Raw genomic sequence first — 26,176 nt, forward strand, 5'->3', positions numbered from 1 at the left:
ATGCCCTCCCACTTGTCCATCCAAAGCGCAAAAAGTCCGTCCTGCGCGGTTTGTGTGACGCGTCTGATCAGCTGAAACACCAGCACAGCGGCAGAACTGTAAATATTATCGTACTAGTATTTTTTATACTAGGGATTAGGGTTGTGCCGATGGACGATGTCATCGTCCATCGGCGATGGATGAGCAACATCACGATGGAGCGCCACCATCGTGATGCCACGCCCCCTCCCGTCAAAAACACGCACTGGTCTTCTGTAGGCCTTGCAAACCTACAAACTTTGCAGGGATTGCACTGTAAATTAAATCACTGATGTAACTAATATGCGCGCTAGCGTCAGTAGCCTGGCAGAAGCCACGATGTGTTGGCCGTAATTATTAACGTAAAGACGCAGCTGCTCTGTTTATGACGCGCAGGGCTCTCTCTCTCTCTCTGCAGCTCAGAGTTTAACAGCGCGTGGTTTTGTTTTGCTTTGCTGCGTATTGAAACTTAAACCGTTTTAAAATGAGATGGCTCTCACATCGGAGCTAGCTGAGCGCGTGGACTATTCTCACGAAGGACCGAGAGAGGAAAGAGAGAGGAGAGAGAAAGGCGCGGTGCAGCAGGAGTTAAGAGGTTAGAGCACACGGACCGGGCGGCGCATGGAGCGGCTTCAAAAATGTAGCTACGACGCAAACTTCAAAATATTGTCCCGTTCACCCACTGTTTCTTAAACATTACGTTAAAATTGAGCAAATGCAAATAATAAGCTCCGATTTACATTTGTATTAGTGTGATAAGAGCCTTGGAGTTGACACGCTGAATAAGTCGTTCTCCTCTCAGACTTTGCGCACAAGTTTTAACATATTTCTTTTGCAAAAGTCGTGTCCGTGACTCTGTTCAAATCATGTTTAGTTTAGATCCATTTATCCTGCAATCTCACATTATATTATTTAAAGACGTTTGCATAGCATATATAGGCTATGCAAACGTCTTTAAAAAAAAATGCTTATAATGAGAAATGGACGATATCATCGTCCATCACGATGGTTCACTGTAAACATCGTCAACGGCCAATTAAGGGGACATCGCCCAACCCTACTAGGGATGCACGATAATATCGGCCGCCGATAATTATCGGCATTTATCGGCATTTTGGCGCCATCCCCGATAAAGCCGATAAAAAAAAATTCGGCCGATAATTAGGCCCGATAATTATAAACTCAAATTACATTGAATCTGCGGCTCCAGCTCGCTGCCTTTCTCTCGGCGGCGCCGCCCGCACGTCCTGCAGCCCGGAGCTGCTGCAGACTCAGGACAGCACATTCACAGCAGCAGATACACGCTCTCCACGGCCGACTTGTGCACGGTTTTAGCAGAAAAATACGACGAGTATTCCAGCAAAACAGCGCTGTCAGGCGCTCTCCATGAAGGAAGAGTTGATCGACTTTTTACATCGAAGTAACTTCAACATTAGCACCGCAACAACATGAGAAAAAGACGAGGAAATGTGAACCGCGGACCCGCTCATGTAAGTGAGCATTACTGGAACACAGCGGGGCCTGAACACCCATGTATTATCTTAGCATTTCTGATGAAATAAACACGATAGCCCCGCGATTAAAGCGCTATGAACGAGAGGAGTTTTACATTGATGAAATGAGCCACGCAGCTACAGTATGTGTTTTTTTTTTTTTTTAACCACACGAGGCACAAATGCCTAAATGAGCCCAATGCAGGATTATATTCCAGTATTGTAAATAAGAATTCATTAGTATGATGTCAACAAAAAGAAAAATACTAGGAATTAAGCAGTAGTAGTAATATTATTATTATTATTATTTTTTTTAATAAGATGTGGCACAGATGAGCAGAGTCAGACCTGCTCATGATGGAACTGTAAAAAAAACAGAGCTCATGATGGAACTGTAAAAAAAAACAGAGCTTTAGAAAAAGGTGGAGACCCTAACCCAAAGTAAAACTCATTATTTGATTTATATTTATACACTTGTATATTGCTTGGTAGAGTTAATACATTTTGGGCAGAACTGTGAACTGTTACAGCGAGTTCTTGTCACAAAATAAAGTGCAAATATATATACATAATTATCGGTGTCATTAGCGGTTATCGGTATCGGGACATGCGGAATTATCGGTTATCGGTTCAAATTGGCATTATCGTGCATCACTATTTTATACCCAACTCTTGAGATAACGCCCCTGTTAAGTGCTCACCTTGTGCTGAAAGGAGAACCGCTGTTTTAGAAGCCTCGACATCTTTTGCTCAGGCACTGGTTTTGTTTAGTAGAAAAGTCTAAAACTCTTCTTCAGGAGCCGATCAGCGGAGCTCAAGCAAACTCTTACTACTTGATGCCGCTGAGATGATTGTTTCTGTTCCCTTCGCATTTCACGAGCTAAAGGCTCAGGCTTTGGTTTGACATAAAAACATTAGCGCTGTGTGATGATGTCATCAGGCCGCGCGGCTCTGTTGGACCTGTGTGAGGGCTGGCCAGCAGGGGGCAGGTGTCCCTATATGATTAGTTTAGAAACGTGAGCATATTAAAAAAAAAAAAAAAAAATGCTCTTATTGTCCAAAGAAAATGTAGTCCATAGTTGTTGTTTTTTAAATAATAATAAAAATGAATAAATAAAATAAAGATGTTTTTTTTTAAGGCCACAAATAATCGGGATTTCAATTATTACTAAAATAATCGTGATTATTATTTTTTCTATAATCGAGCAGCCCTAACTAAACTTTTTCTGCCGTCATCAGAGCTGAGAGAGCATAAATACTCAAAGGACCAAGAGAGGAGAGAGAGTGCACCACGAAGGTAGGCCAGGTGTGTGTAGAGCAGGCTTTAAAGACGCACCATGTGATCGGCTGAACATTGCCCTGTTCGCCCACTGTGTTTCTTAAACATGAACTTAAAACTCAGGAAATCTGCCCCTTATTATGTAAAAAATAAGCTCCAATTAGCATTTGTATTAGTGAAATATGAGCTTTCAAGAAACAGGCCACTGTTTTTACACAATGAAATATGTTCTTACCTGAGCTTAGACGAGTTGACACATACCTGTCTTTACCATACCGGTCTTTGTGCGTGCACTCAGTCACGCAAAACGACCAAAGATGTTGCTACCATTTGGCCTCTCCCAATGTATTCCTATAGCTCCAAACGGGTTGAAGTTAGAAGCGAGCACGCTCTTCGACCAGAAAGACCAGACAGGTACGCATCAACTCGTCTAAGCTCAGGTAAGAACATATCTCACTATTGAAAACCGTGGCCTGTTCCTTTAATATTGAGGAGCAGATGATGCTCTGAAGAAGTAATTCTCTTTTGAGACTTTTACACATGAGTTTTAACACTTTTTTTGTGTTCCATGATTTAGTTTAACATAATTATCTCTTCAAACGCCTCAAAAATGCCCATTAGGAGAGCTTAATTAATGATTATAAATAAACTAAAACTGTTTTTTTTTTTACCAACCTGTCTATCAAAATAGAGAGATATGCTCCTGAGCAAAACCCCTGCGTGTGTCTCACTGTGCAAACTGCAGACTAAAGTCAAGCCGAGCAACCAACAACGCTCATCATCGCCGCTCATTGTATTAAGCCTCGACTGCTGTAATTGTATCATCTTTAAAGCCGTTTCTTGACACTACAGATTTTCTGTGTTCATGATTTTGGACACAGAGACCTGACGTTTGCTCCCTGAGCAAAGCACCGAATGTCAGAGCACAGGAGGGAGACGGAGACAGACACATCTGTTGGACATATTTTCACTAGAGAGCTTCAAATACACAGTCTGTCGTCGCGCCGTAGCCCGATCCAGAGGTAACACTTTCATTATGTCATTAATCACTGCAGACAGCAGTACAAGGCCCTCAGGGTCAGGCCTACAACTAGCAGTTTAGCATAAAGATGAGAAAAACTAGGCTTAAAGGGGCTAGATAGACAGTGATGTACCTGAACGCGTTCATTGAACGAAAGTTCATGAACGCATTCATATTTTGGGCGAACGTGAACTGAACGCACATTGTTACTGCCTGATGAACGAAACCATGAACGCGTTCATTCTGGTGTCTGTGAACGGCATTCCCGTTCTTTTTACGTTCGTTCATTATGGTGCCAGATTTCTTATATCTGTGGTTTAAGACCGCGGATCAGTGAATATAATTATAAAACCCCGCCGCGCCGTCAGAGTTTACCAGCGGGTCTAAACTCTGGCGGGTCCACGGTGTAGCTCCGCCCCCGCGCCCACGGCCCGACTGTGTCCAGTTCTGTGGCGCTGAACTCTGCTGTTCATGGCTCTGGCACAGGCCCTGGCACACCGGTAACCAGCGGGTCCGCACGGTGTCCGCGAGCAGCCACAGAGTGAAGGTACAACGCTAGTTTCCCTTGTCTAACGTCTGTCTCTCCAAACTCCTGTCTGCTCCGCGCTGCCACTCATTTGCATAAAGTGACAATGCGGAGTTTTTTAACTACAAATTAGCTCCTAAAACATTTTTTTTTTCACACGATAAATTAACAAATTAACACAAATGCAATTGAATATCTGTAGCTTCATTTTCCACTAAGAATTTAAAAAATAAACTTAAAAAAAATAAAAACCAAACAAAATATGATTAGCAAAGATTTCCAAAATCCACTCTGAAAACAGTGACAGGCTGACATGAAATAGCTTTAACACTAAGTGAGGAGGCCATGATATTTTTGACTCATGGCTGAAGTCAACTTTCTCCAGCTCTCCCAAGGTTGGCAAAAATGCATCTCAAAATACTTCAGATTGTTGCTTTAAGATATGGATTTTAAAAATATTTCCCTGAGAGAGGAATATACTTCTCACCTTTTTCATGCCTGAATAATAGCTCGCAGCAAAAAAAAAAAGAAAAAAAAGAAAAAAGAACTATGAACTAGTTCATTTTTGGAACCATGAACGAACTATTAAGCATGAACAATTATGAACTATGAACGAACTAGTTCATTTTGAAATTTGTGAACCGAACTTTGAACTAGTTCATGTAGGAAATGAACTTTCCCAACACTGTAGACATTTTATACTCCCTACTGCCACCTCAGGTCATACGCGTAATTGCACCTTCTATATTAAAGGGATATTTCAGGAATTTTGACATAGGGGCTCATTTCCTTGTTATCCAGAGTGTTGCTGAAACCTGGAGATATTTTTTTTTGTAATTCATGCAGTTCTTGTGTTTGAAGAGTTTCGTGGCGCAAGGCTAATGCTAGGCTAGTGCATTTCTACGATGTCAGCTAGCCTGCATTAAAAACAGTCTGACCCGCTCCACAGAGCACCTGAGGCAAATCACTTATAACACCAGACTAATGATATAAATGTCTGTGTCGATAGACTATTTTTTGGAATATTACTGACCTTGCATCACATGAATGATCGCATTTTGAGGGACTATTTTCTAGCAGATCACTCCGCCACTGCGTAGCTTATACAACCATGAAGCTGATGCTGCTCAAATATAAGGTATTTTAAATGCAAAATGGTTAAAATTATTCTATCAACACAGACATTTATATCAATAGTCTGGCGTTATAAATGATTTGCCTGAGGTGCTCTGTGGAGCGGGTCAGAATGCAGGCTAGCTGATATTGTAGAAATGCGCTAGCCTTGCATTAGCCTAGCGCCACAAAACTCTTCAAACATAAGAACTGCATGAATTCCAAAAAAAAAAAAAATCTCCGGGTACCAGCAACACTCTGGATAACTAGGAAATGAGGCCCTATGTCAAAAATCCTGAAATATCCCTTTAAGCTCGTGCATGACGCCAATTGGGAACCGAATTAACACCTTTCTGAGTGACAGTGCAGGATTTTAGAGGCAGTTGTGGTGAACAGGTCTGGGGTCATTCTACATATTAGAACATTGCTGGAACATGTAGGGGGAGGAAAATACATTATTTTAACATTTGTAAACTCTGTGTAGTCCCTTTAATGTTCAATTAATTTGGGCTGCACGGTGGCGCAGCGGTTAGTGCCTCACAGCAAGAAGGAATTGCATTACAATATTTCCTCTCACAAAAAGTGTGAGAAAGAACACGTATGCTGTCTAGTTTCTGACAAGATTGTTTTTGACATTACTAACAGTAGAAAAATGTCCGTCCGTCATGTTTCAGAGGTGCAGAAGGTTTTCACTCTGACATGTGCAGGGAGAGCAGGCTCACCTTATCGATGTGCGGGTGCCAGTATTCGTCATGCTGGGTCTTGGCCTCGGTGCTGTTGATCCTGGAGAAGAAGGTGGGTTTGGTGAGGAACAGCAGCCTCACGTCCAAATCAAACGTCTGGGCGATGGTGTCCTGGATTCGCCGACGAACATCTCTGCGACACAGTACAGTCCAGTTTCATTCAAAATACATACTTGTATATATATATTCAGGGAGTCTGAGATCATGTAGTGAAGTAGATGAGAAACTACTAGTTATAAAAGGACTGTGGTAAACGAGGCATTCGAATGTACGATGTACGAAAGGTCTACAAATTAGCCTCATTAAAAAAGATTATAAAACAAAAAGACTTGGATTGGTATCAGAATTGGCCAACATGGAGTGTTAAATCAAAGCATCGATACTTTCAAAACGTTTAAAATTTGTATTGGCCGTTCAGTGTCGGATGCTTTAAAAAGGTTTTGTAAGCATTTGTTACCAATTGTTTAAAAAAATATATATATATTTGTGCGTAATTTAACTTTTTGTGACCCAATGGCTGCACGGTTTACTTTTGATCGTGGCAGAATCTAAAACGCTCCAGGACAAATTGTTTTGTAGGTTTTCTAGTGAGAGGCTCGGTCAGCAGTGAAAACCTCCAAGAAACTCTCAAAACAATTGACCCTGGAGCCACTGTGATGGAAAGTAAAGGCACCGAGCTAACCACTTATACAGCTGCGGTCACTGCTATAAAGTTTACCTATGCTAAACTTCTTGATATAAGATGGTAGGTTACTGCCCCCTACAGGACGGATTTAATTTAGGTTTTGATTTTTGCTGCACACAGTCAGTCCCAGCATGGCCAGCTTACTGTCCAGCAGGTGACAGTTTTCAGCCTGGGTCTGCCTTAGTCCGTAAATCACATAATATTCACAGTGCAATGTTAATGTAGGCCTACATTGTTGGAAAATGTTTGTTGTTGATTAGCACAAGTAAGGTTAGCTACAGTTTAGCTCCATGCGAGTTTAAGCTTGGCCAGTTGGCCACACATGTCTTATTTGTTTTAAATCTACATATATTTTGATTCATAAGCACATCAGGTGTATTCAAAAAGTTAAAAACATATTTCATTTATATTCTATGCAAATTAGTGCATTCAATGCATTACTGGGTGTACTTCTACTTTTCTTTACAAATGGGTACAGTGAGTCAGTACAATTAATTAATACACAAGTTCATGTGTTCTGCTACATTTGTACAAAATATCATAAGTACTGCCTGATGAGGAAAGACACAGCAAACTCTACATGGCGTCCGGAGTCTTTTTGTTCGCTGTCTGTCTAGCCCTGGTGCTGACACCATCATGAGGACAGAATAGTCAGTAAAAGGCTAAAAACACATTAATAGAAAGTCTTTTTTCCACATATGAAGTTCCATAATGCACAGCTATTCGAAGTAGAGATGCACTGGTATTGGATATCAGAACGGATCCTGGCAAATTACAATATTGTGCATTGATTCTGAATATCCGATACTGAACTGATCCCCGTTTTGGCGTTCACCATTTTCAATACACAACTTTCACCGACTAAATCTCAATGAATATGGATATTAACCTGGAGAATTCAACCATTGAGTTAATTTTACTCCCCGTATATATACTTTTGATCGCCACACAAATTAGAGCAGCTAGCCGCAGCATGCTAATGCTAGCAGCATTTAATCAAGTCTGGAACAGACATTATGTAACAATGCAAGTAATAAAATGATATTGGCCGCTGTTGAAGGTGTCAGTGTTTAAGCCTATTATTTAAGTTTGCTGTATTTGCATTACAAATAATTAATTGTAACATCTCAATGGCAAGACAATGGAGAAATTCACTTTTTATCATTCACTCACAGCAGCCACTTTTAAGAAAGCCTTGTGTGTGACATCGGTTTGGATCTGGTATCAGTAGACATTTAAACTCGAAATATTGAAATCGGTATCTGAAGCAAAAAAGCTGTATCGGTGAAGCACTGTTGTTACATAAAGAACTGCGTGATATGTTATGTCCATATTTTGGACGGTAAAATACCAGTTAAGCTGAAACATTTATACTTCCAGTTATGGAAGTATAGAATGAAAAGCGTTGGTGGAAATTAAGTTTCGGGTTGTTTGTGTTCATGCACTTTTCAATCATAACATTTCAAAAATGTCAAATGGCATCCTTTTCTAAATCGAGGTGAACATAATACTTAATCAAATGTATGCATTGTATCGGCTCCAAAGTACAGTGTAATGCAGGGGTAGGCGACATCAGGCCCGGGGGCCAAATCCGGCCCTCCGGCACAGAACCTCTGGCCCTCAAGATGATTTTGAGAAACACTATTACACAAATCACAGAGTACTTTTAACATTATTAGAGTTAAATGGGAGAAAAAAAAGAAATACTGTCAATACATCCAATTAGGTCATAACAATGGCATTTGAAAGAAGTACACTGGAAAAAGAATAATCGTTTTAAGGAAGAAACAACATAAATCTACTTGAATTAAGAGATTAAATCTAAGGCTTGAGTAGATTTGGTCTGGTCTTGGATGAGATAAAACCTCTAGTAGTAGTTATTCTCTTAATTCAAATAATTGTGTGTCATTTCAAGTGAAAAACAATTATTTTTCTGATTCCAAGTGGGTTTTATTCTTGTTCCATTGGCGCCAGCGTTTTTATCTTGGATTAGTTCAAACCGACTCAAATTCAACATAGAAGAACTTTAATTCAAGCAATTTCAAGTCATTTATCTCATGATGGTAATTTTTCCAGTGTTGCGCTTTACTTTGGGCAAATAATCAGCGGCGTCGGCCCTCGGTCTATTTACAATAAAGAAAATCGTCCCTCCGCCAAGAAAGCTTGCCTACCCCTGCTGTAATGTATAGAATCGTCCGAGCCCCATCAGGTACAATGTTGTTTCCATCCTAGTGCTGTGCTGTAAAGTCAAGCGCTCCCCTCTTTCCTTGTTCTGAGGTTTGGACCTTCTTTGGCTCCCTCTCATCTCACTTCAGAGCTTTCAAATAATTGAAAAATCACACAAAAGTGCTAAGGGACTGCAGGGGCTGCGTTTGTGAATAGCTGTTAAAAGGGTTTGGGATTTCTTTAACAAAAGAAAACCTATTCTTCTGGGAGAGTGACGTCGATACAACACCTCTTGAAAGAGATTCTTCGACAACGTTGCGTCTTTGCAATCGTCGCGTCAATCCCCCCGCGAGACCTGCGCTCTTTTTTGTTCACTTGGATGTGCCGATGCAGAATAAGCCGTGCCGTTTCAATTACTTCTCCTCATTCACCTGTAAAGCCGGAAATCCTCTTGCGTGAACACCTCCCCGATCTGGTCCCCGAAGTACCTGTGCAGAGGAAATCAAATTAGCTCCAGCCAACTCGCCGAAAAAACAGCGGGTGGCGGGGAGAGACGGGGCAGAGATTAGCAGTTAGCATAAATTAGCACGCCGATGGATGAGATGGAAGGGGGCGCAGCAGGAGGTGGAGGGCAGCGTGCTAATTGGAGTCAGGCTTGATGATGACGGGGGACGTGTTTGGGTGCGACGACAGGGGAGATGATGTGAAATCGGGCGGCGTTGATGGACGAGGGATCACGTGACTGAGAGAGTTTAGTCACGAAGACGGACGACTCGCTGGCTCGTGTTCAGGCGCGTGTTGCTTTTTTTTGTTTGTTAATATGACGCGCGAGTTTGACGAGACAATGACGGAAGTTCACAAAGAAAAGTTTGATGGAGGGTTTCATTTTCCAAGGGTAGACAAAAAGAGAAACGTCACTATCATTTGAAAGGAATAGGCATCTTAAAAGTAGATAAGGAGATAAAAGGAGGGAGGGAAAGAATGAAAGAAAGAAAAGAGGGAGGGAAATTGAAAGAAAGAAAGAAAGGAGGGAAGGAAGGAAGGAAGGAAGGAAGGAAGGAAGGAAGGAAGGAAAGAAGGAGGGAGGGAAAGAAGGAAGGAAAGAAAGGAGCGATGGAAGGAAGGAATAAAGGAGGGATGGAAGGAAGGAAAGAAAGGAGGGATGGAAGGAAGGAAGGAAGGAAGGAAGGAAAGGAGGAGGGAGGGGAGGAAGGAAAGAAGGAGGGAGGGAAGGAAAGAAGTAGGGAGGGAAAGAAGGAAGGAAAGAAAGGATGGATGGAAGGAAGGAAGGAAAGAAAGAAGGAGGGATGGAAGGATGGAAGGAAGGAAGGAAGGAAGGAAGGAAGGAAAGAAGGAGGGAGGGGAGGAAGGAAAGAAGGAGGGAGGGAAGGAAGGAAGGAAAGAAGGAGGGAGGGAAAGAAGGAAGGAAAGAAAGGAGGGAGGGAAGGAAGGAAAGAAGGAGGGAGGGAAAGAAGGAAGGAAAGAAAAGAGGGATGGAAGAAAGAAAGAAAGAAAGAAAGAAAGAAAGAAAGAAAGAAAGAAAGAAAGAAAGAAAGAAAGAAAGAAAGAAAGAAAGAAAGAAAGAAAGGGTTGGGAGGATAGATTTTCTTTTTATACATTTTAAGGTAGCTGTATTAATTACCTGTAAATGTTGACAAACTGCTTCCCCATTGACAGGGCCCCGGAGTGCAGGTCGAGTATAGAAGCCTGTGAAGGACACACAAATGAAATCAGAGCAAATTGAGCGTTTTAACCTTAGCGTAATGAAGGTAATGGAGAGAGGAGGGTGAGGAGCGTTCAGGACGCAGGGGACGGGGGGAACGCTGGTGATTTGCATGTTTGGCTTCTTGTCCTTTTTAAGCCCGTTTATTTGATTTACTCTGTGGGCGACTTTACAAACTAACCCAATCTTTGGCACACATTTTCCAAAATACTACAAATGTCAATTTCCGACCCTTGGCTCCACTTACCACTGTCCCCGAGAAGAGATGCTTAATGGCTTTCGGTAGTTTTGTGAGAATCTTTTCAAACTCCTAAAACACAAAAGAAATTCTAACTATTCCTTTAAGCCATAACATCACATTTGTCTGTTTTACTGACATGTTTTCTTTTCATATTAAATAACCAGCTCCCCAGCTCAGACTGAACAAATATACCCAGAAATAACATTTATAAGATCCATTCTTCTTCTGCCAAGGACTTAATCTGTTCTCGCGCTGTTCCAATCGCTAATGTAAGTCATAGTTATTTTGTTTTCATAAATATTTAATGCAATCTCGCTCACGGAGATGTTTCTCTCCGTGTGCATTTATCATCATAAAGTAGTGCGATAATGGCAAAATTATTGAAGATGTAGAATAAGCAACTTATGCATTATAATAAAGCTCTGTGCAGATATATAGGGCTGCTATAGGTCAGCGTTTCAGTGTCAAGAAAAGGCTGCAGCTGTTGATTATTGAAACAGAGCTGTGGAAGCTTGGTGCAGCACTGGAGACAAATAATGCCTGTTGGTTTGGTTTATGGGATTATTAAGAGGTGCCAAGGGAAATACTAGAGGAAAGAAGCAGCTAAAAACGAACTATGAAGGTAAGGTAATGTTATGCTAACACCAGCTAAAGTTGTGCTAACAGCGGCAAAATTAACTGTTTCAACAGTGGTATGATGTTGTGAAATATTAAATCTGCCTGTTTTAGTGAGGCCATTCAGAGGCCAGCAGTCTGTTTGCGTCACGTTGCTTCATCACGGCGCCGGCTAATCAGCTATGTGCTAACTCACGGACATGAAACATACGAGGTCAAATTTAACATTTGTCTAAAGATTTGTGGTCTTTGCTCTGCCCAGTCCTGTAAGACCTTGGAAGTAGGGCTGAAACAACTAATCGATTAATCGACAACTAATCGATTACTAAAATAGTTGTCAACTATTTCAGTAATCGATTAATCGTTTTCTAGTAAACACAGACTAAAGTAGAGCAAAAAAGACATGAAAATTATGTATTTTGGATGAAAACCTACTTTGTTTTTAAAGTTAGGGTCTGCAGTGTTTTGTACATTGTAAATTTCATAAATATCTGTCTTTGTCTCGTCCAATCAGAAAGCAGAATTCGCACAAATAGCCTTGTACAAACGTTTGCTTTAAGTTTACTCCATCAACATGTCCTCAAGCAGCGTCACTTTAGCTCTATGTGATAAAAAAATTGAAAAAATAAAATTTCCATGCATCTTTCACAGCCAAGCGATTAATCGATTAATAGTAAAAATAATCGGTAGATTAATCGATTACCAAAATAATCGTTAGCTGCAGCCCTACTTGGAAGCTAAGCAGGAAGGGCCTGGTCGTGGTGTGTGAGTGAGTGGTTGGTGGTGGTCGGAGGGGCTGATGGTGCAGACTGGTTGCCTCGTTTCCGTCAGTCTACCCCAGGGCAGCTGTACAATAGTAGCTTTCCACCACCGCGTCTTTGTCGACAAATAATGCAATGTAAAGCGTCTTTGAGTGTCCACAAAAGCGCTATATAAAACCAATGAATTATTATTATTACAACGTTATAAACTGCAACATTATAAAAGTAATTTTCTCGTATTTTCAAGTATTGTTAGTTTCTTTCTTGTAAAATACCCGCGCAAGTGTCGGTAGCTAGCACATAGCTGATTAGCTAGCTTCGTGCTATTAAATTGACTTTTTCGAAAAGTCAACAGATTTTTTGTGTCGGACCCCGACATGTGACCAGGAGTGGGTGGGATTGTGGAGCTCTATTCGAGCAATTTAATAAACAAAACTTAGCACTGATTGGTTGAAGAGGCTCAATGACATCGCTATCTTTGTGCCAAACTGGTCTAAAACCGTGATTTTTCCATTGCAACATAACACAGCACTAATTAACTAAATCTAATCCTTTAACCACAAAACAAAGACACAAAGGCACAGCCATAACATTTGCATACACTCAAATCCAGGCCATAAACAAGAAGCAATAGGTACATTCTTGAAATAACCCTATCACCAGGTTATTCCATCACAGGATTTCTCTTTCCCTGATGGTACGGGCAGATTCAAAGATGACAATGTCAGGATTCTCGGGGCTCACATTGTGAAAGAGCGGTTCAGGGAGTCCAGATCTTAACCCTGTTGAAAATCTTTGGGATGTGCTGGAGAAGGGTTTGCACAGTGATCACACACTCCCATCATCAATACAAGATCATGGTGAAAAAACGAATACGACGCTGGATCTTTAGACGTTCCAGAAGCTTATTGGAATGACACAGCAGATGGTGCTGGAGTCAAAGCTAAAGGTGCTTCAACGAGTTCGAGTCAATGGACCTCACAAGTCCAAAGTCCGCAGTCCTGTGTTCCAAGTCGAGTCCCAAGTTCCAGAAACGAGTCAACAACCAGAGTGTGGAACTTGAATACTCCATCTCTGGCAGAAGCTTATTGAAATGATGCCACAGCAAATGCAAATAAAATAATAAGAGTGTGTGTGAGGCCAGAATCCGAGCATTAGCGTTGACATTATGAACATTAAAGCAGGCAGAATGATCCAATCGTATTTTATGGAGGAGGGTAACCTGGTTTTGCACCTACTTTGTCTTTGTCTTTGTGCAGCTGGAGACACTCGGTACAGACTGTAGTGGAAAGTATAATAAGGCTTTTATACCTGGTTCTTTGAGGACATTTGCATAGCTGTAGTTTATATGCACATAGTAACGTAAAGTACAAGGTCGAAAACTTCTGCTTCACTCAATTAAAATGAAAATGTAAAACAGTTTCCACAATCTGGTGAAGACGCTTGGGCAAAACTTTGCAGCGAGACTGTGGCGAGTTGAAGTTTTAGCCACTTCTAAGCTGGTCGGACGCCAACAGGAAATTTGGAGGAAGGATGATTAAAATATGGTAATTAGGAGATTATGTAAAAGTAGAGTGGCTCCTCAAGAAGAGAAACCCATTTTTTTTTTAAATGAAATGAGTTTAATGTTTGCAACGGCTTTCCCTGGTCCTCCGGCTGGGCTTGGAATGAATGTGACAAACAGACAGACGCGCAGTGCCCTAAGGAGTTAAACTTCAAACTTCCTGTGGATTCCATAAATGTACTGGAGCAGAGCTTTGCGATTTTAGTGCTAAAAGAAACTGGAGGCATTTGTTTTGGTTTGAGCTGATATTTGTATAAAATATATGTTTAAGGTAATTAATCAGCTACATGAATTTATTTTTATTTGAAAAATAGGGGTTCACCGATACTGGTATCAAATATATACTGAACTCCCACAAACTTATTTTTGATTGCTGCACAAAATGCTATGGCTAGCAACAGCATGCTAATGCTAAAATTAAATAATCAAGGCTGGGACAGAAAATATAAATGGATCACCTAAAGTAGCCTTGTAAAATACAAATATATCCCCCACAGCTGTAGAGGCCAATGGTTCATATTTTAGGTAATAAACTGCTGTTAAATAATAACTGATCTAACATATTTGTAAGGCACAAACAAGTTATACGATATGATAAGAACACTTTATGTGAGTTGTTAATATTAAAGGAGCTATATCCTGCAAAATCGACTCTTTGGAGCTTCTAACCTTGTTATGCTATTTCCTCAAAAACACCCCAGAGTGGTTTTTGGCTTCATTCACACAGTTCTGAGAATTTCTCCTGAATCCTGCTCTCTGAGCAGCTGCTCCGCCCTCTGCTGGTGAACGACTGACTTGTGACACTAGTAATAAAAATACTTATACTTCTCACAAATAGAACAAAATAGAACTCCATGGTGGTATGGGTACAATATATCATATAAAAAATAGCAGGATACAGATCTTTTAATGTAACCTAAAAGCCTGTCATATTCCTGAGGATATTTAGTGTAGAAATGTCCAGTGATCCTTGTTTAATGCTTTTCAATTACAGTTTATCTTTATTTTATCTTTATTTTTTATCTGGTAGCTGATGACTGAGAAGACTTTATTGTTCTCAAAATAGAGTTAAGAGGACCATTCACTTTTTCACTCATCACAGCCACTTTTAAGAAAGTCTCTTGGTATCGGTTAATATCAGATATCGGTAGATAGTCAAAACCAAAAATCAAGATTGGTCTATTTGAGAAAAAAATATATATATATTTTGCCTTATCTTCCAGCTCTGCTTTGGTTAATAGCTGCAATTGTTAGGGGTCAGTAGTAGTAGTAATTATTGTAATACTGTATGTCGCAATACTTTTTGCCGAGATATCAATACTTTATCAAAGTATCAGTAAAATATGTTAATTTATTAAGCTTACTTTTTTTGCACATCCAGTAACTGTGTGCAGATGCTTTTCCTCAAAGTTTTGTTTCTTGAAGTATTTTATAAAGTGAAGAGGCCTTTGTTTAGCACTGCTATGTATTTGGAGGCAGTTTTATCTTGCACACATTTCATTTACACAGCACTTTGCTACAGTTTTTTGTGGACACTTTTGGACACATGACTGTTTTCATGTCATAAATACATACTGTACCACAATACGTATCGGATCGGCTCCTAAGTATTGTGACAGGTGGCAAAAGTGAAAAAATGCTCCCAGCCCTGGCAGTAATAGTAAAAGTAGTACTCACTCCTCCCTCGGACCCGGCCAGCGCCAGCCCCCGCTCTGCCAGCCTAAGAAGCACAGACAGGAGGTACAGCTCAGTATGTGCAGGGACAGTGGTGCACACGGCAGAGGAGAAACAGAAATGGGTGAACTGACCTCCGCAGCGCCTGGGCCTCCTCTCTGCTCACCAGCCCGTCCGTCACCGCACGGCCGCACTTCAGAGGCGTGCACCCTGCAACACAAGCACAACACTCAGCATCCTGGGGCCTGCACAAGGGAAAAGGTGTTTGCATACATCCTGTAGTATTTCCACCGAGGCAGTTGGTGCGAGTTTGCCATTTTGGGGTTGAGAGTTTAAGACATCCACCAAAGTCATCCTCTTTGGGATTGTTTAGTCATGGTTTTGGATATTTTTTGGCTTGTAGGTCGAGCTTTCAGCCCAGGTTTGACCTATTTGAACCGGTTATAGACCAAGGTTCAGTCCAGTGGTACTTAGAGATCTCTGTTCTGTCTGTTGAGTTGAGTTGAAGACTGAAGACACGTGCTATTATAGTCCTATTGGCATAAAAGGCCTTTCCAGTTCGATTGTATTACTTTGAAAGCCTGAGTCACCCAGAGCACATGGCTACTTTATATTGCGTGAACAAAGGCACGTACTTTAGGCTGTTGGACTCATTCAGCCAGAGTTGTTTTAAGCAGGGACAATAAACAGTACTATAGTCATTAGTTGTTTTTGCCGGTTAGCATTAACCTTTAGTGCTCCACATATAGTTTTGCCTCAGTTGATATAAGCGAGCTGACGCCGGGACAGTCTCCACCGTCACCACGGCCCATCGTGCGCACGGCTTTTAACCTCATCAACTATGATCTCACACTCCAGGACCGAAAGCTTGTTAACTTCAGACCTTGGATATACAACGAGGATTATCCGAACAGCATGAAGGAGTACAGATGAGGCCAGGAGGAGGAGAGCGAGACAAACAGAGGAGGAAGAGAGAGGACGCAGACCTACGCAATGTTTCTAAGTTAAAACCTCGGAAATGTAAATAATTACATTATACATTTAACTCAGAAAATAATCAGCAAAACTCGCTTACATGTGAGCCTACATTATTACATGATGGGTTTGGATGTGGACTTAATGAACTCGTTGTAAATAAGCCGTTATTCCTCCACTGAATGATGGCGTCATTGACTTTGACTATTTTGATATTAGCAACCCTGATTATTTAAAAAATGGAACCAAGGCTGTACTACAGAGATGGTGTGGCCGTACAGCATGAGCCAATATGATGAGCAGTGATCTAAATGAGTGACCAGGAGACAGAGTGATACTGACACTGTCACCGGGTTATGCTAAATGCTAACCAACAAAGAGGCCGACCTTGGCTTTTTCTTCCCTGCTTTGTGGGAGAGTTCCTCAGGCTCCAGCTCAACGATTCCCTTTTCCGCGGCTTCAACTTTGTTTGTCAGTTCTACTTTCCGCTTCTTTTAGACTGTGATTCCCCATGTCCCGCAAATATTCTACAGTTCTGGTACACAGATGGTATATTCGGAAGCAAGGAATTACGTGGTGTGAAAAGTATAAGACTAAGCGTTTGCTTCTCATCGCAATTACCTTGCATTTTTATTTCCAGTCACTCCAATTCATGTTTTCATTCATGGTTTTGTCCTCATATACTCCCCATTATAACACAAAGCGCTGTTGCGACTGAACGTAAAATCCCATCACATCTTTTAATAATTCAGGAAGAGCCGGCTCATTATTCTAACCCCTTTGACATTTCGCTCCCAAACTAAACCATGTATCTTTAGGCTACCGCTCCCCACCGCGGCGCTGCTGTGGACCTGTCTGACCCGGGAGCTCGCTCGCCTGTTAAGTCATTTCCTATTTGCACATTTCTAGAAGCTCGTTCCCCCATTTCCCACGGTGACAGGATGATCCCACAAACACGGACTGAGACGGTGGAGTCCCTTTTAATGTCTAAGCCACACTGAGAAACGGTAAATCGAATGAAGCGAGAAGCAAGCCTTTTCTTTCAATAACAATACAGAAAAATCGGATTACATTTGTGCGCTGTTTTTAAAAAGTCCTTCTTTTTCATAACCTTGTCATAAATTTAATTAACCGAGGCTGGTGAGGAAGCACCAATGGCCTAAATTGCAGTTTTTACTTGGATTAGAAATATTTAAATATACAGTTGTGCATAAGTTTACATAAATCACTCATAGTTAGTGGTTGAGCAAAGCCATTTATGCTGAAACAACTGAGTTTGCTCTTTTTAAATCATAACGAATAAAGAAACTACTGAAATGACCCTGATCAAAAGTTTACATACTCCAGGTCTTAATACTGTGTATTGCCCCATTAAAGGTATATTTCAGGATTTTTGACATAGGGCCTCATTTCCTAGTAATCCAGAGTGTTGCTGATTTCTGGAGATATTTTTTTTGTAATTCATGCAGTTCTTATATTTGAAGAGTTTTGTGGCGCTAGGCTAGTGAAAGGCTAGCGCATTTCTATGGTATCAGCTAGCCTGCATTAAAAACAGTGTGAACCGCTCCACAGAGCACCTGAGGCAAATCACTTTTAACACCAGACTAACCATATAAATGTCTGTGTCGATAGAGTCATTTTAACCATTTTGCATTTAAAATAACTTATATTTGAGCAGCATCAGTTTTGTGTTTGTATAAGCTACGCAGCGGCGGAGTGATCTGCTAGAAAATAGTCCCTCAAAATGTGATCATTCATGTGTTGCAAGGTCAGTTATATTCCAAACATTATTCTATCGACACAAACATTTATATGGTTAGTCTGGTGTTATAAGATGATTGAAGATTGAACATGATTTGCCTCAGGTGCTCTGTGGAGCGGGTCAGACTGTTTTTAATGCAGGCTAGCTGATACCATAGAAATATGCTAGCCTTGCACTAGCCTAGCCCCACGAAACTCTTCAAATATAAGAACTGCATGAAATACAAAAAAAATATCTCCAGAAATCAGCAACACTCTGGACAACTGGGAAATGAGGCCCTATGTCAAAAATCCTGAAATATCCCTTTAACATCAATGACAGCTTGGAGTCTTTCGCAGTCGTTGTGGATGAGGTTCTTTATTTCCTCGGATGGTAAAGCGGCCCGTTCTTTTTGGCAAAAAGCGTCCAGTTCCTGTAAACTTGCATGTCTTGCATGAACCACACGTTCAAGATCTCCCCAGAGAGAATCAATGATACTGAGGTCAGGAGACTGAGATGGACACTTCAGAACCTTCACTTTATTCTGCTGGAGCCACTGTGACTTTGTTGTCGCTGCTTTTTTTTCACATTTTTTAAGCGTTTTTGTTGTATTTTTGTCTCTTTTTTATCGCTTTTTCTGTCGTGTTTTTGGCGTTTTTTTGTTGTGTATTTGAAGGTTTTTTTGTCGTGTTTTTGTTGCTTTTTTTCATTTCTTCTTTGCCGTGTATACATCGGTTTGCCATCGCATTTTTGACACGTTTTTGCGGCTTTTTGTTGCTTTTTCATCACTCTTTAGTCGTGTTCATGTCACTTTTTCATTGCGTTATTGTTGATGTTCCGGCATGATTTTGTCACCCATTTGCCACTTTTTCTGTTACTTTTTTCCCCCGCGTTGTTCATCCTTGTTTTTGTTGAAATTCTGAAGCTTTTAGATTTGGGTAAAGCCAAACCACCGGGTAAGGTGAGGTTTCAGAGGTCAATCACTGCATACTTTATTTGATCAGGGACAATGCACAAAAGACAGGCTAAAAAAGTAAAGTCATGTTCCAGGTTACAACAAAGAAATGCTTATTTCCCTGAACAAACCCACATAAACTGTAAACAAATTCACTCCACATAAAAGCAATTGTTATTTCACTTTCAACCAGTCCACCTTCAAGAAACAATCAGTCCCTCACCGCGCCACTCACGTCACAATCACTCAGTGCGGACAGGTTTGCCGACAATAACCAGCGTCTGATCAGGCGCGTGGACGTACAGCCTGTGCATGAGAGAAGAGTGTTCCACAGGCTCGCGGCTTCATAACAAAACAATCAACTTTATCAGGGGGAGCAGAGGTGAACCGAGCACAGTTCCACCTCTTCCACTTTACCCAAATCTAAAAGGTTCTTGAAAATAGCGTCAAAGTAGCGTAAAAATAAGACATTAATGAGGATGAAAACGCTTCAAAAAAAGCAGCAAAAACACAATGAAATAGGCGACCAAAAATCACCAAAAACACACTGAAACAGGCGACAATAAGGTGACCAAAAATCACCCAAAAAGCAACGAAACAGGCGACAGTAATGTGACCAAAAATCACCCAATAAGCAAAGAAACATGCGACAATAAGGTGACCAAAAATCACCCAATAAGCAACGGAACAGGCGACAATAAGGAAACCAAAAATCACCAAAAACACAACAAAACAGGCGACAATAAGGTGACCAAAAATCCCCCAATAAGCAACGAAACAGGCGATAATAAGGTGACCAAAAATCCCCCAATAAGCAACGAAAAAGGCGACAATAAGGTGACCAAAAATCAACCAATAAGCATGAAACAGGTGACAATAAGGAAACCAAAAATCACAACAAAACAGGCAACAATAAGGTGACCAAAAATCACCCAATAAGCAACGAAAAAGGCGACAATAAGGTGACCAAAAATCAACCAATAAGCATGAAACAGGTGACAATAAGGAAACCAAAAATCACAACAAAACAGGCAACAATAAGGTGACCAAAAATCACCCAATAAGCAACGAAACAGGTGACAAAAAGGTGACCAAAAATCACCCAATAAGCAACGAAACAGGCGACAATAAGGTGACCAAAAATTACCCAACAAGCAACGAAACAGGCGACAATAAGGAAACCAAAAATCACCAAAAACACAACGAAAAAGTGATGACAATGTGTGACACAAGGAAAAATAAAAATAAATCACTTTTGTTGGTCTTAGCTTTCAAGTGAAGCATTACTCTGGCCTTTAGGATGCTTCAGACGAGAAGCTTTGGATTTGGGTAAAGTTGAACTGGAGAAATTTTTTCCTCCAGTTCGACTTAAGCCAAAAATAAAAGCTTCTTGAAAAAAGTGTCAAAACAGCAAAAAAGAGGATGAAAATGCTACAAAAAGGAGCAACAGAAAAGTGACAAATATACAAAAAAAATAGCCCCAAAAGAGTGACAGTAAATTGACAAAAATGTGACGAAAAAGTGACAAAAGTGGGTGACAAAAACGCAACAAAAAAGCCACAAAACAGAAAATATGTGACGAAAACGCAATGGTAAAAAACTGTCAAAAAACAACACAAGGAAAAAGATCCATTTTGATTAGTTTTATAAGTCTTTCAAATGACGCGTTCCTCTGGCCTTTTAGATTTGGGTAAATCTGAACTGGAGAAAACTCACTTGGTTAAGGCGGGGCTTAAGAGGTTAAAAAGGAATCACTAACCAGAATGAGTCTTAAAGTCTTAAATTGACCCTGAGTGGTACCTGTAGTTTGAGAACCACTGGTCGAGCTGACACAGCAACACAGTTTTCCGACACTGCAGTTGCTGAATAGCTCTATATATTGCGCTCGAGTGGCTTTAAAGTTAATCACATGGTTTTGTGTATATGTTCCAAGGGATTTAGAAGGTAATGAAAGCTCGCACCGAGATTTGCGGTTATTTTTCTATTCTATTCGTAAAGACTTGTTATAAATTGCAGTTTATTTCCCCTGGTGTTCTGGCAGATACTGATCTCATCTCTGACATGTTTGGAGAAAATCCCTGGATCGTCTAAGTCAACAGCCCAAGGGAACTGTCTACAATAGTGGCTGGCTTTTTTTTGGACTAGTTTTCTCCCTCAACATCTCGTTTTAATGTCAGAGTATAAACTAGACCAAAGTCTCCTTTTACGATGCTTATTTTGTCGCGTTTTTGTTGAGTAGCACGTCAGAGTTTCCCAGAAAATACATCATCATTGCGGCGCTCCCTTGTCTTTCCCACGCATATTCATTCACAAATACTGACAAGTTTGGTATCCACGTGTGGCACGAAAGGCGGCGACCGAAATGACCTCCAGTTCAGCTTTACCCAAATCTACAAAACTCATCTAAACACATTTCCATGGCTTTTTAATCACTTTTTCATCACCTTTTTCTGACATTTTTGTCGCTCTTTTGTTGCATTTTCACTCTCGTTTTCATCTCTTTTTTTTGTCGCTATTTTGACGCTTTTTTCGAGAAGCTTTTAGATTTGGGGAAAGCCAAACTGGAGAAAATGTGCTCAGTTCAGGTGGGGGTTAAAAGGTTAAACTGCTTTACACTTTCACACGTCGTATCTAAAAAGAAAACGTATGAATTGTGAAAAGTGATCATTAATATCATTGACTGGGTCCATGATCTCTCTGAATAACACTAAAAATCATTTTACCTGTGTAAATATTATGGGCCTTTAGAATGCTGTGATGTCACCTGAAACCAGCACTTTTGAGCTTTGAATCCAAAACAAAAGGCAAAATTTGATTTTTTGTTGTTGTTTTTTTAAACAGATATTTCCACTATCAAATAACTTCTTGAAAAACAAAACAAGTTAAGTTTTTTAGAATAATTGTCCCAAATTTGATGTAACTAATATGTACTCTTTGGAGGACGTTCAGTGTCTGGCCAACACTCCCATCTGCTGGACTCATTATGAAGTGCAAAGACAAATAAGGATAAGGATAACTATAGAAAACATCAAATCTAGGATGATGGATTTGATGGAATTTGATGATTCAGAGACTGTTGTTATTGCATCCAACAGATCAGTTTGTGGATGATTTTGGCCCACAGACACAAAGACAAAGTGTTATCAGTCACCTTGAGCCTCTCTCTCTAAAACCAAAAAATCAGATTTGAAATCTACGAGTAATCATGGACTCAAGACCTGAGCTTAAACAGCCACATCAAAGCAATAACATCAGCAGCTTCTCACCATCTGAAAAACATGGCTCAGATCAGAGGAATAGTGTCCAAACCAGACTCAGAGAGACTTATCCATGTGTTTGTTTCCAGCAGGTTAGACGACTGTAACTGCTCACTGTTAGAGCTGCAGAACATCCAGAAGCAGGAAATACGACCATATTAGTCCAGTGCTCAGGTCTCTGCACTGGCTTCCTGTCACTCAGAGAATAGCACTAAAGTCCATCTCTGACATGTTAGAGCCGTGTGAACCATCTTGGGCTTTGAGAACTTCAGGGAGGGGTCTCCTGGTGGTTCCAGAGTCAGGACTAAACACTCTGAGGCTAAAGCTAAAATCTGGAACAGTCTTCATAAGGATGTAAGACAGGCCTCAACTCTGACAATGTTCAAATCCAGGCTGAAAACAGTTCTTTTTACTCATGAATACGACAACTGAATATTGATCTATTTTTCAGCTCAGTCGTGCAACATAATATGTAACATGTAGTACATTTGTCCTGCACTGTTTGGAACAGTCGCGTCTTGTCAGGAATCTGTTAAGAATGTCAAGAATCAGGCGAATGTGGCACCTGTAAGTATAGATAAATCTAAATCTAATTGCTTGCAGTATATTAGCGTTCATGTGGACTTGCAGTTTAGTTTATAAATGAAAACAAAACGATTAACATATTGTTTCAATAATAGGCTATTTTAACATTGAGAGACGGTGCACTGGTACATGCTTTTGCTTCTGATGTGTCCTGTTTAACCTTCGCCTCACACCGAGCTGCACACCGCCTCCATCGCCCGTCGCTGCTCACTGCCCTCTCCATCGGCACAGGGTTTCTATCAGTTTTGAGCGTGAGCGAGAGAGAAAACAGTGATTCCTCCACTACGAATGCAGTAAGAATGCTCTCCCGCTGAAATACAAATCATCACTAATCATCACGAAAGGGTCTCTGTTGCAACCTCCATGAATTGAGGGAATCGTGACATTGGCCAAAAACTTCCTCCATGAACATCACAGAAAAATACCATGGGTAATGCATCATGTGCAAACCCAACATTACACATGCAAGTTAGATATGAACTGGTAAACGAACTCACGGAATATGTACATTTGAGAACCCATCTAGGCAACTAAAAATGGACTAGTACTAAACTAAATATGAATAAATGTTCTTTTTAATCTTTTTAATGTACTTTTGAAGGACCCTGAGGAGAGCCCCGGCCAGTGCTGCTGTCCATAGAGAGCAAGACAAACCCAGGACTTTCTAGCTTTGAAATACTTTATCGGTACACCTTACACTGCGTTCCAAATTATTATGCAAATTGTATTCTTGTGTCAAAAAGGTTAAAAAAAAATAATAATAATTAATGAAACTCATGGATGGGAGGCAGTTTTCATCCAAACAGCAGCTCTGGGAGGCTATTCTAACATCCTGCAAAGAAAACCAAGCAGGAACTGTCCAAAAACTCACAAGTTTAATGGATTTAAGAATTTTGAAGCTGCTATCACACAAGGGCTCCTATGGCAAAATATAACTTGACCTGTTAAGATTTTTTTGATTGAAATAACTTTTGATTTCAGTAAATATGACCTCCTAATGCTACAAATTCAACAAATGACCATTTTCAGTTAATTACAAGCTTTAAAATGTATTGAAACGATGAGTTGCATAATAATTTGGAACAGCAGATTGAGGTTTTTACTGTATTTATTTTTGGGAAAAAAACTTATCACTGGGAGATTTTTTCCACCACATTTAAATGATCCTCTACCAGTGAAAGACTTGAAAATTATGCTGACTCTCATTTGAGTTGACAATTTAGAAAATCTTAGAAAAATGTCATTTGCATAATAATTTGTGACGCAGTGTATAATAAAGTGAAAGCGATAAGTTTAATATTATTACATAAAATGTAAATGTCCGGACTCAGTGCTATGCAATAAATACATCTTCCTGGGAGCTACATGGCTGTGCAGGTTTTTTTTTTCCACTTTCAGCTCATTTGTTTTGGATCCCATTCGCTAATCAGCCTAATGGATGCCCAGGTCTCCGAATAAGAGAACATTTAGACAACCGTGGAGCCTAGGGGTGGATCCATCATGCTTTGGGGTTGTATTAGAGCCAGTGACCCAGGGAACATCGAGGTCGCGGGAAGAGTGGACTCAATGAAATTCCAACAAATGTACTTACTAAGGAAGAATGAGCCGAAATCCCTCAAACTTGAACTGAAAGACTCCTGACTTTCAACAAAAGCATTTACAGGCTGTGATAATGCCAAATTGGGGGTTACTTGGTATTAACTACGCAGGGCGCCCAAACTCTTATATTCTCTCATATTATTTTGGAAATGTAAAAGATGAAAACGAAATCTTTCAAATGAATGTCTCATCTGTAATTTCACACCTTCTGGAGTGCATTTCCCCTTGCTTCATTGTTAACATGGACAACATTTTGATCAGGGCTGCAGTAGTAGTAGTAGTAGTAGTAGTAGTAGTAGTAGTAGTAGTAGTAGTAGTACTAGTAGTAGTAGTAGTAGTAGTAGTAGTAGTAGTAGTAGTAGTAGTAGTACTCCATGATCTGACCTGGGAACCGCTTGTGCTGGTCGTAGTCCTCGGAGCAGGGGACAGCGAAGACTCTGGGCTGAGGGGACACCAGCTCGCCCCGTCCCACCAGCGTCTCCGTGATGTCCGCGTCTGCAGTGGACAGGTACAGCCACACGGAGGCGCCGCAGGCAAGCAAAGTAACCAGCAGGAGGGCCAGGAGCAGTCTGGAGCCACGCCAGGCGGAGCTCTGTCTCAGGGCATTTCCTCTGCAAAAGGAAGATGCAGGTTTTAAGCATGATAAAAAAGGCTCTTTCCAAATGGAGCAAATTGGTGAGAGGTCTAAGGCAAAGCCGCATGTGCATCAGCGCCCGCCATGACAAGAAGCGTCCGAATAGTGCAGTTAGTGAGGAAGGAGGTAGGGAAAGGAGCCTGCGTGCTTCCTCTCATGTCTCCTTTAGCATAGGGACCTCTGGAGGTTCCTCACCAGCGGTTAGGAGCTATGTGCCATCCCATAAGCCACCGCACCCCAACCCTCGAGTGATTCATGTCCAAACACTGTTGATTGACACGCGCACATTTTATTCAATAGTTAATAAAAAAAGATTCTGTGGATGTTAAATCTGAAACAGCTTTTTATCATCGTCTGTTTTCTGTTTGGCTTCAAATCGTTATTGTGGTTCATGTTTGAGTCATTAAAGTCAGCGGCAGAAGTAGGAGCGTTTGTTTGTAGTCCAATACTATATGGGTGATGTAGTTTTATGAAACAGCTGGTGGTGATGTCACTTCCCCTGGTGTTTCCTCCGCTGGGTGAGGACGGTCGGATTGGGCAAACAGCTCTGAAGCTCTTGTTCCAAACTGCATAGGAATCTAATAGTTGACCTTCTCATGTGACAAGGGGATAGGAGCTAGGATCAGGACATAGGAGTTAGTAATTGAGGAATTCAGAAGCAGCCCAAGACTCATGGAGAAAGGAGAGTCCAAGTCGTACACACAAGTATATTCAAAGTGCTTCACAGTTGTGTTAGTCTTAAACTTTAGTCCTGGCTGACTATTTGACCAGCAGGAGATTCCCTGAGGCTCTCAGAGCTGAGAGGGTT

General features: G+C 40.8%; 1 protein-coding gene across 1 annotated transcript in view; it reads right to left on the reverse strand.

Moving 5' to 3' along the window:
- ogfod3 (2-oxoglutarate and iron dependent oxygenase domain containing 3) overlaps positions 1–26,176 on the reverse strand; it is a gene marked incomplete at its 3' end in the record, with an annotated part of 56,786 nt that overhangs the window by 30,133 nt on the left and 477 nt on the right. Inside the window, exons 2-7 of the mRNA XM_079577999.1 lie at positions 25,119–25,345; positions 15,757–15,832; positions 15,626–15,668; positions 10,687–10,751; positions 9,476–9,532; positions 6,173–6,326 (exon numbers count right to left, since the gene is read on the reverse strand). Coding sequence (XP_079434125.1) covers positions 6,173–6,326; positions 9,476–9,532; positions 10,687–10,751; positions 15,626–15,668; positions 15,757–15,832; positions 25,119–25,345 — 622 coding nt within the window. The remainder of the gene's footprint in view (positions 1–6,172; positions 6,327–9,475; positions 9,533–10,686; positions 10,752–15,625; positions 15,669–15,756; positions 15,833–25,118; positions 25,346–26,176) is intronic.

The sequence above is a fragment of the Gobius niger genome, assembly GCF_951799975.1.
Source record: "Gobius niger genome assembly, chromosome: 19".
NCBI lineage: Eukaryota > Metazoa > Chordata > Actinopteri > Gobiiformes > Gobiidae > Gobius > Gobius niger.